The 16,493-nt window shown below is 33.3% G+C and overlaps 4 protein-coding genes across 12 annotated transcripts; 3 read left to right on the top strand and 1 right to left on the bottom strand.

Annotated features, from left to right (window-relative positions):
• Positions 1 to 2,292: 2,292 nt before the first annotated feature.
• Positions 2,293 to 3,394, top strand: LOC108321678 (zinc finger protein 6). The gene has a single exon (XM_017553500.2). It carries the CDS (start codon positions 2,708 to 2,710, stop codon positions 3,254 to 3,256), a length of 549 nt encoding a protein of 182 aa, XP_017408989.1. The 5' UTR covers positions 2,293 to 2,707; the 3' UTR covers positions 3,257 to 3,394.
• Positions 3,395 to 5,034: 1,640 nt separating this feature from the next.
• LOC108321707 (chloroplastic group IIB intron splicing facilitator CRS2-B, chloroplastic) lies at positions 5,035 to 13,950 on the top strand. 9 transcript variants are annotated; one of them, XM_052873254.1, is made up of 13 exons: positions 5,035 to 5,260; positions 5,380 to 5,429; positions 5,524 to 5,609; positions 6,790 to 6,846; positions 11,214 to 11,338; positions 11,450 to 11,666; positions 11,749 to 11,833; positions 11,940 to 12,007; positions 12,178 to 12,228; positions 12,307 to 12,401; positions 13,015 to 13,073; positions 13,154 to 13,230; positions 13,556 to 13,950. In XM_052873254.1, the coding sequence occupies exons 5-13, from the start codon at positions 11,328 to 11,330 to the stop codon at positions 13,670 to 13,672; spliced, it is 780 nt and encodes a 259-aa protein (XP_052729214.1). In that variant the 5' UTR covers positions 5,035 to 5,260; positions 5,380 to 5,429; positions 5,524 to 5,609; positions 6,790 to 6,846; positions 11,214 to 11,327; the 3' UTR covers positions 13,673 to 13,950. The 9 variants fall into 9 exon arrangements, with proteins under 9 accessions (XP_052729214.1, XP_052729215.1, XP_052729213.1 ...); XM_052873255.1 differs by having other exon boundaries at positions 5,351 to 5,429; positions 11,214 to 11,335; XM_052873253.1 differs by having other exon boundaries at positions 5,351 to 5,429.
• Positions 9,995 to 11,189, bottom strand: LOC128195477 (chloroplastic group IIB intron splicing facilitator CRS2-A, chloroplastic-like). Its single transcript, XM_052873261.1, has 3 exons — positions 10,689 to 11,189; positions 10,532 to 10,608; positions 9,995 to 10,206 (listed from the first exon to the last, which is right to left on the bottom strand). Exons 1-3 carry the CDS (start codon positions 10,732 to 10,734, stop codon positions 10,090 to 10,092), a joined length of 240 nt encoding a protein of 79 aa, XP_052729221.1. The 5' UTR covers positions 10,735 to 11,189; the 3' UTR covers positions 9,995 to 10,089.
• Positions 13,951 to 15,286: 1,336 nt separating the features above from the next.
• On the top strand, positions 15,287 to 16,464 carry LOC108321708 (uncharacterized). Its single transcript, XM_017553542.2, has one exon. The coding sequence runs from the start codon at positions 15,449 to 15,451 to the stop codon at positions 16,136 to 16,138; it is 690 nt and encodes a 229-aa protein (XP_017409031.1). The 5' UTR covers positions 15,287 to 15,448; the 3' UTR covers positions 16,139 to 16,464.
• Positions 16,465 to 16,493: the final 29 nt, after the last annotated feature.

The raw sequence follows: 16,493 nt of genomic DNA, 5'->3' as shown, positions 1-16,493 counted from the left end.
GAGACAACCTTGGTGTAAATATATATAGGTTAGTTATCACCCTTATTTCTTTAATATTTATAAAAGTTTTTTCACTTTTCACTTTTTTTTATGAACGGTTGGAAGTTCCAAATCGACTAGAAATAAGGTTAAATTATAATATATAAATGAAATGCAAATCTCACCCTACAAATCAGTTTTGTGGATTGGAATTAGGCTTAAACCCACTATAAATTCTATAATTTCATTCACACTTTTCAATACCTAATCAATTTCATTGTAAATCAAAACCTTCACACATTACATGTTGTTACCTTACCATTCATGTAGGAGTCCAATTATTATCTCTCATACGGTGCATAATGAGAAAATTAATGAGTAAAACTTCCACTCTAACATGCTATATTAAAATTCATGATTTTTGTAATTAAAAAAAATTAGAACAAATATGTAATACATAATATAATCTTTTTAAACAATTAATATAATTAAAGATAAAATCAATTATATATATATATATATATATATATATATATATAAACCTTATTTTATAAATTGATTTTTAAAAAAATATTGGAGACACTCATTATAAATAAGTAAGTTTATAGTATATAAATTAATGTAAACATTACTTTGTAAGAGAATGTTAAAGATTTCAGATAAAGTAAAAATAAAGTGAATTTATAATATATAAGTAAATGTATATTTTTTCATACAGTATTAGAATTACTAACGAGATATTTTGTTATTTATTAATTCTATTATGTTACCCATTATTTGCTATAAAATCAATTTACATTAAATATATAAATGTATACGTTATCTTATAAATCGATTTTGTATGATTGAATTAAACTTTAAATTTATTTCTAACATTTATTTCTTTATATTGTTTCTTTCACACAAAAAAACAATTTATAATATGTAATTAAATGCATATTTCACCGTAGAAACTATTTTTGTTTTTGTTGAATTGACTTATATTTAAAGTATAGTGAAATTTATATAAAAGAGAATTGGATCGATGACAAAAACATACCTAATGATGATAATGAATCATGAAGGGTCTGCACTTTAAGTGTTTGAACAAAGTCCACAAGGGTAGGGTAAGCTCCGTAAAAATATCCTGAACATTTTTCACTAGCTAAATGTATTATAGTCTCTGCCCTTTGTTAGATTGCTGCTAGCTAATTTGTTGTCATCATTGACTATTAAAACAGGGCAATGAAAGTGAGTTGAGTTTCAGTAACAATATAAAGAATGTTTATACAATAAATCATAAATATTTGCCCCTTACTAAATTTTATCAAGAAAAAAAAAATGAAAAAGCCATTTTTGAATTATTATTGCTCAATGGAAATTTTCACTTTTTCCTCACTTCCGAATTTCATTGACTACATCATTTGGACAAAAGAAAACACCTTACAAGTTACAACATGGTATTTAGTTTTTAAGAAAAAAATGTGGAGTTAAAATTCTTTAAAAAAGTCCGATGTTAAGTTAACAAAATCTGAATTAAAGTAAATTCAAAGGTAGCAATTAATTTATAGGAATGTGGGTGTGGTGTAATAGTAATCACGTGCATCATGGATGAGTTTGCAGTCTGTTGTCAACCATTGAAATGTATTAACATGTGAAGTGATGATATCATGATAATACATTGAACCCAAGTGATGGAAGTTAGTAAGATTCTTGCAGATTTTGTCTCAATAATTAATGACTAACTCAACGTCAATCACGCAAACATGCTTCACATACCTACCATTTTCCTTACCTCAATCCACTTGGATCATTCATTTCAATATTCTCTCTCCATCTTTGACTTCCAATCAATCAACCTATTCTCGATTGCTGTATGTTTTTCGCCTTGCAAAATGCCCTTTTTTTCCTTTTCGGATACTAATGATTTTATCACAATATTAAACTAACACTTTAATCAAAGAAGATCAACAAATTAACCATCACTTTAGATTTTACTTATGGCACCAATGATGTCAAGTTCGTTCATACTGAGTTCATATACATCTTCCTGGTTTTTAAGCCATGCCAAAAAAGGTCTGACACATGGTGGAGTCATTATATATATGCTTGAGCTAGATTGCTAACGTATCTAGCTTTCACAGCCAAAACCTAGATACCCTTTTGTTTTATATGCCTAAACCACCCTCACTTATTATCATTTTTTTATCTAATAGGTGTCTACTATCAATTATGTATCAGTATGATTAATATAGATGCATATTTCGATGTATAATATTTATTTACACTGCATCAGTGGAACTGGTTTTTTACACTGTACTGATTTGTGAAAGTAGCTTTTTTACCACATCATCAACTGTATCAGTTTTCTATTACATAAATTACTACATTGTACAAGAATATCATAGAACTGATCAATCTCCACTTTATCATGCAGATGAGGTCTGATAATTTTACTTTTATCTATGTGTAAACTTATCTATGTTATGGCCACAGCCCAACCCTAATATAATAGCTACTTCCACAAATCATAAAATACTAAAAATCGTATACGTAAAGCTGCCTTGGTTTTCGTTGTTGAAACTTTCACAGCGAAGTCTCACTTGAACCCTTTTATAAAGCCTCTCATACTTTGTAGTTCACACACACATCCATGTCCACATTTAGTGCTTAACCACACAGTTTGGTTCATCATCTTCTTAATCACTTTTCTTTCCAATAGAGATAGATATCTTAATTTCCTTCCATCATGGCTGAAGTTGAATACCATGCAAAATCCACTGCTAATACCCCACCCCTAAAGCTCTTCGGCATCAACATTAACAAGTCCCCAGAAGATCAAACCGATCACGAAGCAGGTTCCGATTCTGAGCCTTTCATTGCAAGAAAATACGAGTGTCAGTACTGTTTCAGAGAATTCGCAAACTCACAAGCACTTGGAGGGCACCAAAATGCGCACAAGAAAGAGAGACAGCTCTTGAAACGTGCTCAAATGCAGGCTGCTCGCGGCTTTGTGGCTTCACACGTTCACAACACCATCATATCAACCTTCTCACCACAATCTCAGCCACCTTTATCGTGGCTATGCACACCACATGCATGGTCAGGTGGTGGTGCGTATGACTCAGGAGTGGCTTTTGTGACTCCCGGAAGACGAGTCTATGCCACGGCCCGTGCCTCCATCACTGGTGGCCTTGGCCATCGCAATCCTCCGGCGGAGATCGGTGGCTTCAACGGCCACAGCTTCGACGGCAGAGGTAACGGTGGTGGTGGTTTGGATTTGCATCTTAGCCTATGAGTTATTGTGAGGTAGATTAATTTTTCATTCAATTTAGCACCATGTGTGAACAGCCTTGTATTCTGAGTTGTATGCCAATGTAAATTTTATATAAGTATTTAGAGTCGTTGGGAAATATTTTTATACATTTTTCATGCCGATCCGCTTCGAACAAATATATATGACACGGGTCATTCACGATGATGATATTATTTATTTATATATTTCATTTCCAACTTCCTAATATTTAAGCAAGACATTGTTCTGAATATTTGAGTATAAAAAAGACTACTTGATCAATCTTACAAATCCACGACATTATTAACAACAATGTGTATATAACGTACATACAAACAAAAATAGGATAGGAATACAAACAAAAACAGGATAGGAAAGAGTTTATATATACATAAGATATATAAAAAAGTTTCTTAACATAATATATGCACTGTATGACCATTCGCTCAATTAAAAACTACAGAGTCGACCATCCAACGAAGAAATTATCCATCGATCTAAGATCTTATCTAAAACAATACTAAAAATAAATATAAGTCGACCATTCAACGAGAAAATAATCAATTGCTCTCAAACCTTATATGAAACAATATCAAAAATAAATATCTTACTATTACATAGACATAGTATTGTGATCATTCTCCGTATAATTGGTATTGGAGTGAATGTTTCCTTTCAAAGAAAACGTGGTTTGTATGGTTGTTTTGTTGAAAGTCTCACGTCAACCAGAGATAAGACCAATTTATAATATATAAGTGAGGTGCAAATTTCACCTTTCAAGCAGATTTTGTAGGGTTGAATTAGACTTAAAATCCACTTTTAAACATGTTTTTCACATACGCAGTGCATATACACATCATCAACTGAAATATAGCACCCACTCTTTGACGAGATTCTACTAAGCGTCGATCGGCTTTCTAAGAACATGCATTGATTTTGATGGTACAATCTATTCCAGAAAGTAACTGAATAGAAGATGCATGTGCAATTATGTCACATATCACACAGCCTGGTAAATCTTCGAATTAAAATGAGTCCAAATTAGTTTTTGTATGGTAAAACTTATATATACTATTTGCTTTATTGATTTTTATACGTATTTTAATTTGTCTTATGCTTGTAATGACTTATTTCAACTTACTATCCTGTTCGTTAACTCTATTCTTTTATTTATTTATTTGGATATTAGAGTTTTATTATTTGACTTACATTATGATATATATATAGAGAAAGTAACATTCAAACTCAAGACAAAACCAAAACTTTTTTAATAATTTCTTTGTAAATTGAACCAATTATAGACTAATATCATAGAACTGATCAATCTCCACTTTATCATGCAGACGAGGTCTGATAATTTTACTTTTATCTATGTGTAAACTTATCTATGTTATGGCCACAGCCCAACCCTAATATAATAGCTACTTCCACAAATCATAAAATACTAAAAATCGTATACGTAAAGCTGCCTTGGTTTTCGTTGTTGAAACTTTCACGGCGAAGTCTATAGCCAGTTATATATAAATAATTATATACGGATTAAATCAGTATGTAATAAACGTATTATATACGAATATTTTATATGGATATTGGGAAATTTGTTATATACGAATAAATTCGTATATAATTGAAGAAATTGTTGTATACGGAAAATCCGTATATAAGTGTAGTATGTAATTTTGGCACTTTTGCGCGATGCTTCGGAGGAATTGATCCGTATCTAATATATTATATACGGCTGTTGAAAAAAAAAAATTAAAAATTTAATTGAAAGAAAAATACATTCTCAGAAAAAAGAATTAAAAATTTCTGCACTTCATTCCCGAACCTCTCCCTCTTCGCGAACCTTCATTCTCGCACCTCTTCTGCACTGAACTTCTTCACTGTCAGTCCCGCACCTCTTCTGTTCTCCCTCTCTGTCTTCGACTCCTTTCTTCCGCATCAGTGTTTGGTCGTGTGTTTTGCCATCGCGAGTTGTGTGGATTCAGATTTCATCTGTCGAACGCGGTGAGTAAGCCAAGCTTTGAGGTTAATTTCTATTTTCATTTTCTCTTTTTGTTGTTACATTGACCTATTTTTGGTCATTACTGTTTGGAGGTTTGATATCGCGACTTTGGAAACCCTAGGTTGGTTTCTTCGAACTGGAAGCTCGAGTTGTAGTTGCCTCCTGCTCGTTGTAAGTTTGAATCGCTTAGATTTGAGGTTTATTTCAGTTTTGTTTTCTCTGGGTGTTGTTACATTGACCTATTTTCGGTCGTTGTTGTTTGGAGGTTTGAAATCGCAATTTTGGAAACCCTAGGTTGGTTTCTTGGAAGTGGAAGAGATAAGCTCCAGCTGCAATTGCCTTCTGCACTTGGTAAGTCTGAATTTCTTAGATTGCGATTTGTTTTTATTGGCTGTTATTGAAAGGTGATATAAAAGGTCATATATACTACTTTAGTATATCTTGAATCAACACTTCCTGTACTAATTAGTTGTTTTTAGACCATTATTAGTGTAGTGTCTTAAATTGATAGATTTCACTCACTTAGTTTAGTAGTAGTTTAAATTGTTTGGCTTTTCATTCTAAATTTGATTTGAATTTCACCAAAACAAGTACTTCTTAGTTGTGTTAGATGAACATTAAAAACTGTTTTAGACAACTTAGTGGATTTTTAGATTACCCTTAGATAGATTTTGTTGTAGTTAGTGTGCATGTTAGTTGAACTGACTTTGTACTTATATTGGATTATGGATAAAAGATGTTTGGCACGTTCCATACAAGTTGATCGAGAGTTGGAGGTTAACGAACCTGATGGTGCAATGGTATCAAAATACTTTAATGTTGAATTAACCCAAAGTTGTTGATACACTTTAATTTCTATGAAAAGTAGGTTCACAAGTGTAGGCATGGACCCACCCTATATGATAAGATTATATAGCTTATTAAGTACGATTGTGACTTCAATTACAGTATGTAGGGGTTGATTGTGTACATTTTTAATTTTTCATTTGCTTCCTTATTTCTTTAATTCGGGTCACCTCATTCGAATCTATATATTTGTATCAATTTTCAACATTTTAGACAACAGAACAATTCAGTCTTTCCTATTCGCTCTTTTAAAGTACAACCATGTATCAAGATGATACATGTTACATATTCAATATTGGTCCCCTTTACTCAAATTCGTGACTTAACACTTTTCGTTGTCATAAAAGATCCTCATGCCATGGTGTATACAACTGTGAGGCTCAGTAGATCAGTAGGCTTTAGATATCCTTCATCTTAGGGATAGCCTTAACCAAACCCAGAACCCCCACCTCCAGCCCAATGCTTGCAACCTGGTTAGGCTAGTTGGGACTTAGCTGTGGAGCTTCATTTTCCACGCATTATATCACAATGTAATGAGAACATGGACTAACACTAATATGTATATTTTTTTTCCTAAATACCTTAATTTGTGATATCAAAAAACCCTAACATGTATATTTTTTTTTCCGGGCACGAAATGGTGTGTGGTTTGGTCGGTGTATGGAACCCTTTGGTGCATTTTTAGAATATCTTCATTCAGCTGGTGTTGTATTGTTTAGTGAAGATCGAGAGGGCTTTAAAGGTATGTTTCCTATGTGTTTTAGTCTTTACTGCTGATTATTCTTTTGCTTTAATAGGAGAGTTAAGTGTGTTTTTGTAATGGTTCATGTATGGTTGACTTCTATTATGTTCTTCTTTCATGAACTTGGTTGAAATTCATAACTTGACTTGCAAATGTGAGCTAGATGATCTGACCGAATGATTTAACTTGATATGTGTATTGTTGATATGAACTTTTAAGAATGTAGATGTTGATCTTCAATACGATGTATGCTATGAGTTTCCCTCTTTATCTGAATCAATGGTTTCAGTATGATAGTTATGTTTAAGAAGTAGAATTGAAATAAATTGCTTCTTTATGCTTTATTTCCTTCACTGAAGCTAGTAGTTCACTTGTACACGTTGAGGAAACATTTATTATGTTTTGCTTAATGAGTAAATAGCTATTGTATTTAGTTTAATGGTTTTGATGTGATTACCATATACATTGTTAATTGAGTAGCCATAAGTTGCTTTGGGTAATTGTAGCTTGATCAAAGAAAGGAAGCTCAAGCTCTTCCTCATCTTTGTTAATTTGTACTATCAAGGAATTACTTCTTTCACAAGACGGAAAGATAATATTCCGTTAAACTCTAAAATGGCAAATTATTGAATTTGTTTTTGTTTAGGAATTTGTGGATGCCCACACTGGCCACCTGCTAGGAGGGTTTAGCTCTGCAACTCCTTTCTCTGCCTCATCAAAAAACATCCTTGTCCTCTTTATCTGTCCCTTCATGAATTTACTAGGTTTATCTATAACTTTACCCAGGAAAATGTCATCATCTAAAAGCCTAGCTTTTGCCAATTCATCTTGTCCCTCCTCCTAGTTTACTTCCCCTTTGTTGACAATGGCATAGTACCTTATCTGCTACTCTTCTTTCTCTTAATTACGAATAATCTTCTGCAGATCAAGCTTTGTTTGTCAAATCTGCTTCTACTTCTTTTACTGCATTATTTGTTTAGGTGGATGATATTGTTTTAATTAGCAATGATATGGCAGAAATTAATCATCTTAAGCACATCTTAGATACCAAATTTAAAATCAAAGACCTAGGATCTTTAAGATACTTTCTCGGTCTTGAAATTGCAAGGTCCAAATCTGGAATTCACATGAATCAGAGAAAATATATTCTTGAACTTCTCTATGACAGTGGTTTGATTGGTTCTAAACCTACTAACACTCCTTCTGATCCTTCTATTAAACTTATGGCAAATCATGGACAACTTTTATCTAATGCTGCTGGTTACTGGCAGTTAGTTGGCAAACTTTTGCATCTCACCATCATCAAGCAAGATATTGATTATGTGTACAACAACTCAGCCAATTTCTATGCAAACCTCTTGATACTTATTACAATGCTGCTCAAAGAATCTTTCATTACCTCAATGGATCCCCTGCTCATGGCTTGTTCTTCTTTGCTTCATCAGACCTTAGACTCTCGGCCTTTGCCAATTCAGATGAGCTTGCTGTTTGGATACCAGAAGGTCTATCATTGGCTTTTGAGTTTTTGTTGACTCTTCATTGATCTCTTGGAAATCAAAGAAGCAGACTACTGTTTCCTTTATGTAAGATACCTTTTTCTCAATTTGAATACAATGAGAATTCTTGCAAAATGTGAGAACTAAGAAAACTGTTGTGTCTGCAACCTCTATATAATATAACAACTCAACAACTATTTTCTACTTTCTTTAAGATCAATAGTAGAACAACAACTATATCAAAAATCTTTCTTTTCTTTTCTTTTCTTTTCTTGCTTCATCCACAGTTTTTCAAAATAAACATAAACACCAGATGAATTATATTTACTATGAACTGCAATGAGTTGTTACAGTGGTAATGATAATTAAAATCTAAATATTATCTGTGTATGTATATCTAAATCCCCAGTTGTCAACGTCACCCTTCCACTTTCTCTCTCTCTCTCCCACCCTTCATTTTGCTTCCCTTGTCAATGGATGGTCATGGTCTTCCTTGCTCCCATGCCACCCCAACTATCTCTTCTTACATTGGTTCTTCACCCCCTTATGTCCCCCTCCTCCTCTTCTTTCTCATTTCCACTCTCTCATGACCAACCATCACTTCAAACACTCCATTCTCTCAGTTTTTCTCATGCCATCACCATCTTCATCTTCCTCTGCATATTCCCTTTACAATTCTTACATGGTTTCCAACTTCATGGTCTCTATCATAGTCCCCTTATTCCTCTTCTCCTTGTTTGTTGTTCATGTTTCCTCTTGTAGTCAGATTGATACACTGTCCCTCTTGGCTTTCTCTGGGAACATATCTACCTCTCCACCTTTTCCTTCTCTGAATTGGTCTGATTCTCTTGACTGCTGTGCTTGGGAAGGCATTACTTGTGATGGGGATCTTAGAGTCACACATCTTTTGCTACCTTCTAGAGGCCTCACTGGCTTCATCTCCCCCTCTCTCACAAACCTCTCTTCTCTCTCTCACCTTAATCTCTCCCATAACAGATTATCTGGTGGTCTCCAGCACCAGCTTTTTTCATTGCTCAGTCACTTGGTGGTTCTTGATTTGAGCTACAATCATCTGTCTGGTGAATTGCCACCTTTTGTCGGTGATAACAGTGGCAAAAATAGCAGTGGTGCTGCTATCCAGGAGCTGGATTTGTCCAGCAACTTTTTCAAGGTAATCGCCTTAAAGTGAAATATTAAAATATTAGGCTTGTTTTGATATTAGTTAACATGTCTGGTCCTGACTTAAGCTAGAAAAGACATGTTTTGCGCTTACATTGCGTGTTAGATGACACCCACCGTAGTGATATTGCCCTTGTATTAATTAAATGCAATTCAAAAATAATGTCATTCTACTTTTATAGCATATTTTTGGTGATACATCTGAATCCACGTATTCACACTTTATGCTGCAAATCTTTCCACCTAACATGTCATCTCATAGCTTCTATATAAACTTCTCTTTTCAATTACATATTCACCAAAGTTCAGATTTTAAACAAGAAAAACAATTGGATATATACATTTAGTATTTGTAGTGATGATTTTTATTTGTGTAATGACTTTGTTGAAGTTATATATTCTCCTATTTGAAATGGTGATGATGGATAATAATTGTGTGAAAGGTGCCTTTGGGTGCACAAATTATATATTCATGACTCATGACAAGTTTCTGAGGTATAATTGCTATCTGCTAACATACACATCAATTTCATCTAAAGCCAAAATTGGCTCATCCATTTGAGTGAAATTACACTTTATGGTACTTGTACTTTTGCCCTAAATTGAATTTATTGACATGCTGGTCAAAGCCTCTGAGCACAACTGTTCTTACAGCTACAACTCCTTGCTCCAATGAAGCATCAATCTGTCATTTGAAAAAGGAAACCCTAATCAAATTTCAAATTAGACATAAAGAAATGCACATTATAATGTAAATTGCTCTTTCACTCTTAATGAAATCTAGTGGCCTATCATAACTTATAACAGTATTTGACAGACTTATCAGTATTAAGTGCAGTGTAATTATAACAGAACTGATTGATCTTCTACAATTAAGTTCCAGTCAAAATAAATAACAAGACATAACAGGCGATTGTAAAGTATTATGCAAATAGCATAAGCACAAAAAAGGTACATGCTATTATAAAAGAACTAAACCAATTCACACTTGGTAGAAGACTAGACGTAACCTGCTTTCGTTCCACAGAACTGAATTTTTGTAGAAGAAATGCTCTCAAGTCCATAGTTCCAGGAGGATTTCCAATTCCTACAAACACAAATTTGAAATACAGTACTACTGGGACAACTGAAGAAACCTTGTCAAGGTGACTGAGGCAAGGAACTAACCTACTGCAAGTCGAGGAAAAGCACTGCAACCATCCAAATGGCCCATCACATTTTTCAATCTGTAGCAATGTAAAACCAGCTATAGAATTTAATATTTCCCATTACAGTAAAAAATATACCAGTTCCCAATGCATTTCTTTAAAACAAAATTGGTCTGTATGAGGATGATTTCCTTGGTGTGTTATCAATAAAAACATTCAAGTCATATGAGATAATAAACTGTATTGGAGTAAAAGTCTTCTAAGAAAATAAAACAGCTACAATCCTATGTTTACAAAAGATAAGATTCAAATCATTATTTTAGTTCAAAGAAAACAGAGAATTAATGTTAGAGCATAATAAGTGTCAATCAAGTTAAAATTCAAACAAAAGAAATCTACTTTAGAGTTTAAACAAAATGTGATACAGCTGTGTTCATTCACAAACCACCTCCTCAATAAGAAATTTCAATGCTCTTCCTGTCCACCTTATGTGCCACGATTACTGCACCCACTGTAACCTTAATTTTTGATATTTCAATTTCAGCCTTATGTCAAGAAGTTTATAAAAGGCCTGTTCACTGTCTCTCTATTCATACCGAATATTTGCTGAAGACCTATGATTTCAATTTCTGAAATCATGTTTTGTTCTGATATATAAATGTTGAGGTTGTAAGTGGTTTTACTGAAAATTGGGTTTACTGATACCTTAGTTGTTATTGTCAATTATATAATGAGATGTTTTTTCATACTCATTTACATATCCTTTTCATATTTGGACAGATCGATGTTGCATTCAGCATCTGCCCCAGGCCTTTGTTTAAGCTATCCGAGGAACATTCGCCATCCTTGTTTTTTGAAAACACCTTCTGTTAAAACAAGACATTCTGTTCGCTGTTCGGTATCACAGACAAGTAATGGTGCTAAAGTGGAATATACTCCTTGGCTCATTGTTGGCTTGGGTAATCCTGGAAACAAATACCATGGCACTAGGCACAATGTAATTGTTCAGTTCTTTGTGAAATTGCTTGAAATTGAATACAATTTAATTTTAGCGAATCTTATGGTTTGCCCTCTGTTAGGTTGGATTTGAAATAATTGATAGCCTTTCTCGAGAAGAAGGGATTAAGATGAACACAATACAGTCAAAGGCCTTGATTGGAATAGGTGCATCATCCTCTAAGCATTGATTTTATTTTGTTATTTCCCTCATAGTTTTGGATTACATGGAAATTCTAACACTGACTTATATTTTCTTCCGTGATCTGTACAGGTTCCATCGGAGAAGTACCAATTTTGTTGGCAAAGCCTCAGACATACATGAATTTTAGTGGAGAGTCGGTCAGTTTCTACTGTAAATATTGGATAGATTTTTTATAAGACACACATATACTTTAGTTTTCATCATACATTAGTAGAGAGATAACTGTTGAAACTGACAGTCTTTGATCTGTCAGTTTTTGTGTTTCTTTTTGGTTCCTAATTTTATCTTACTTCTAATATTCTTGAAGGTTGGGCCACTTGCTGCATATTATCAAGTACCCTTGCGTCATATTCTACTAGTATGTATTTCTTACCTTCTGTTTAATAGCAGTTAACGACAATTTACATGTGTTTTGCAATTTACATTTAGCCGTAAGTTTTTGGGAAATTTTATGAAGGTTTATGATGAAACAAGCCTGCCAAATGGTGTTTTAAAGCTTCAGCCAAAAGGCGGACATGGACATCACAATGGGTAATGCTTTTGTTCTATTCATTTTAGTACTTTTTATATAACAGAACAAAACATGATTTCAGAAATTGAAATCATAGGTCTTCAGCAAATATTCGGTATGAATAGAGAGACAGTGAACAGGCCTTTTATAAACTTCTTGACATAAGGCTGAAATTGAAATATCAAAAATTAAGGTTACAGTGGGTGCAGTAATCGTGGCACATAAGGTGGACAGGAAGAGCATTGAAATTTCTTATTGAGGAGGTGGTTTGTGAATGAACACAGCTGTATCACATTTTGTTTAAACTCTAAAGTAGATTTCTTTTGTTTGAATTTTAACTTGATTGACACTTATTATGCTCTAACATTAATTCTCTGTTTTCTTTGAACTAAAATAATGATTTGAATCTTATCTTTTGTAAACATAGGATTGTAGCTGTTTTATTTTCTTAGAAGACTTTTACTCCAATACAGTTTATTATCTCATATGACTTGAATGTTTTTATTGATAACACACCAAGGAAATCATCCTCATACAGACCAATTTTGTTTTAAAGAAATGCATTGGGAACTGGTATATTTTTTACTGTAATGGGAAATATTAAATTCTATAGCTGGTTTTACATTGCTACAGATTGAAAAATGTGATGGGCCATTTGGATGGTTGCAGTGCTTTTCCTCGACTTGCAGTAGGTTAGTTCCTTGCCTCAGTCACCTTGACAAGGTTTCTTCAGTTGTCCCAGTAGTACTGTATTTCAAATTTGTGTTTGTAGGAATTGGAAATCCTCCTGGAACTATGGACTTGAGAGCATTTCTTCTACAAAAATTCAGTTCTGTGGAACGAAAGCAGGTTACGTCTAGTCTTCTACCAAGTGTGAATTGGTTTAGTTCTTTTATAATAGCATGTACCTTTTTTGTGCTTATGCTATTTGCATAATACTTTACAATCGCCTGTTATGTCTTGTTATTTATTTTGACTGGAACTTAATTGTAGAAGATCAATCAGTTCTGTTATAATTACACTGCACTTAATACTGATAAGTCTGTCAAATACTGTTATAAGTTATGATAGGCCACTAGATTTCATTAAGAGTGAAAGAGCAATTTACATTATAATGTGCATTTCTTTATGTCTAATTTGAAATTTGATTAGGGTTTCCTTTTTCAAATGACAGATTGATGCTTCATTGGAGCAAGGAGTTGTAGCTGTAAGAACAGTTGTGCTCAGAGGCTTTGACCAGCATGTCAATAAATTCAATTTAGGGCAAAAGTACAAGTACCATAAAGTGTAATTTCACTCAAATGGATGAGCCAATTTTGGCTTTAGATGAAATTGATGTGTATGTTAGCAGATAGCAATTATACCTCAGAAACTTGTCATGAGTCATGAATAGTGCATTTTTTTTGTAAAGCACACCAGTGGTCATATTCTACTCTGGAAGATGTTGTTGCAGGGACCAATCAAAGAAAATGGAAAATGGTAGGACACGTGGAAGCAACCTTTGACCATTGGAAACCTAATAATGTTATGCTAAATAGTAAGTGATCAACAGGGTGAACCTAAAACAAACATCATTGTCTATGGGACATGTGCCGATGATTCCGGAACTAGGTCCTATATAAATCAAGTTCTAAATAATTGTAAAGGTAAAGCTAAAATTAAGTATTTTAATGAGTTTAAATTAGTTTGCATGATATACTCGAATAATGATACTCTTGTAGTTTTTGCACTCATGTGGTTTGTTCTATTATTTCATAATGTTCTGTAATCTGAAATGATATTTTTTATTTATACAATTTGAAATAATTTTATATTGGACATTGAGTTATAATTTTGGATAATGTAACCTAAGATATGATTTTGAATTATATATTTAGAGTATGAGTTGGATTATGTAATTACAAAATCTAATTTCGAATAATGAATCTGGAAATATTTTAGATCAAAATATAATATAAAAGAGCAGTTAGTTTATTACCTAATTTGTAAATTGCTATTAAGACAATAATTTTAAATTGTTAGAGAGAAAAGACATTTCAGTATTGGAATATATATTCTAGGAGCTTGTTAATTTATTTTTGATAGTGAAATTTTTTATATTAAGAAAAAGTAGAATATTTTAGTAAATGGGTTGGGTAAAGTAAATAGGTGGCATAAAAGTTAGACATTTGTAATATAAGGGGGTTGAAATCTACATATCACTTGTCAATTTCAACATTTGAATATGAATGTAAAAATTAATTTTTTATTGGTCATTAATGATTCACCTGTTTCATTACTAACTTGATACCTTAATTAAGTTCATGACCTAAACGTCAGTTTTTAATTGATTGTGTTTAAGAAAATTATAAAATAAAAAACATGACAAGATGTCTTGCCGTGAGATTCTTAGTGTTATCTTTTAGTAACGTTCATTTATCATTTTATTATAATTTTAGTAAATTTCATTTAACAGCTGAGTGTCAATAAGAATGCATATTAAGAAATTATACCTTTAACACACTTCGGTCATTAATGAGATTGTCTAAAGTTATTGGAGACACATTCATTTCTTTGCTGATAATATTTTTTTTCAGCAGTTATTATTATTAATTTTGTCAGACAAAATTAGTCAAACATTGAATTTATTTTTTCAATAATTCATGAAACAGTAAATTCGATTTCATACCCTATACCTTTTTTTGTTTAACTTTTTGTTGTATGTTGATTTATCCACTTTCCGTACAGAACACTGGTCCTAGTTGTTACACTTTCAAAGCACACAAAGAAAATCTATTTTAGATTAGTTAGCAAACCGTGAATTATTAAATAATTAAAATTTCCTAATTATCTCAATAGTAAATCAATATTTAACCATTTTTTTATATTTTTAATATACTAAATATTTCCTTTTTTTCAACAAAAATTGTAGCAATTAATAGTGATAATATGAGAACCGGGGGTTTTTCAACTGTGTGGGGCCCAGCTTATTTAGAACGTTGGACTTAGATTTATTAGACCGTTGCGAACTCAAATATTTTACTCTAACAAAGCGCTGAAAAGTTCCGATAAGAGGAACAAAAAGGAAATGAGCTTCGTAACGAATGAACACAACATGACAATATCAGAACCTTGCAACGTCTCTCTGCAGCAACACAGAAACCCCACAGTTGACACCATCTCCCTCGTCAGTCTCACCTCCGCGCAAATGCAAGGCTTTCTCATGATGGAGTTGGAGAGAGGACCAAGATACCAAGCATACGCTGAGCTGAGGGAAAGAAAGCTTCGAATGAAAAACATGAGACAGCAAGAATTTGAAGAAGAGGAAGAGGGTGTGGAAATGGAGGTAGAAGCGAAGGTTTTGACGCCACCGAGGAAGAAACAGGTGAAGTTTCAAGGTGGTGTGGTTTCTGGGAGAAAAGGGTCCTCCTCTCTTGTGGCACAATCTGTTCCTGACTTTTCTGCTGCTTTGAGGAAGGAGAATAGGAAGCCGGTGAATGGTAACGTGTTACCTACTTTGATGGAGTTGACACCTCCTTCGAAGAGTGCTTGTGGTGTTTTGTCGAGTGCAAGAGGGAGTAAGTCAGCGAACGCAGGTGAGAAGAAAAGGGGTGGTGGTGGGGTACTCATGCCGAGGAAGAGCTATGCCAGCATTGATGAACTAAAGAGTTTGTCTTCTGCTACTGCTAATGCCATCAATGGTGAGAGTAGAGTTGGAGGAAGGAATAGCAGAGTGATGACAAGAAAGAGTTTTGTAGGGTACAGACAGCATATTTGAGGAGTGTGGAAACTGGAGTGCAATGAGTTTCCTTCAACCTTTGATTTTCTTTTTTGTAGGTTTGCTGATAGTTGTCTTCACTGTTCATTTATTACTTTTCATTCTTTTTGTAAGTTTCAGTTTGGATTTTTTTTTCTTTTAAATTGGTTTTGGGAGGGAGTTCATTACATTATTATTATTATGTAAGTGTAAAGATTGTATTATCTGTGAGAGTATCCAACTATCCATCACCATGACACTGTTATAGAGAGAATAACTGTTTGTTGGGAAGGATTTTGCCTATTGTGCTTTGGAATATATCAGAATATGCAGCATGGTTTCCCTTAGCTAAACTGATATTAATCATCTCTTACTG

This window comes from Vigna angularis, chromosome 2, assembly GCF_016808095.1.
Source record: "Vigna angularis cultivar LongXiaoDou No.4 chromosome 2, ASM1680809v1, whole genome shotgun sequence".
In the NCBI taxonomy this organism is placed as follows: domain Eukaryota; kingdom Viridiplantae; phylum Streptophyta; class Magnoliopsida; order Fabales; family Fabaceae; genus Vigna; species Vigna angularis.
The sequence above is the reverse complement of the archived record's forward strand: the minus strand, read 5'-3'. Positions and strand labels throughout refer to the sequence as shown.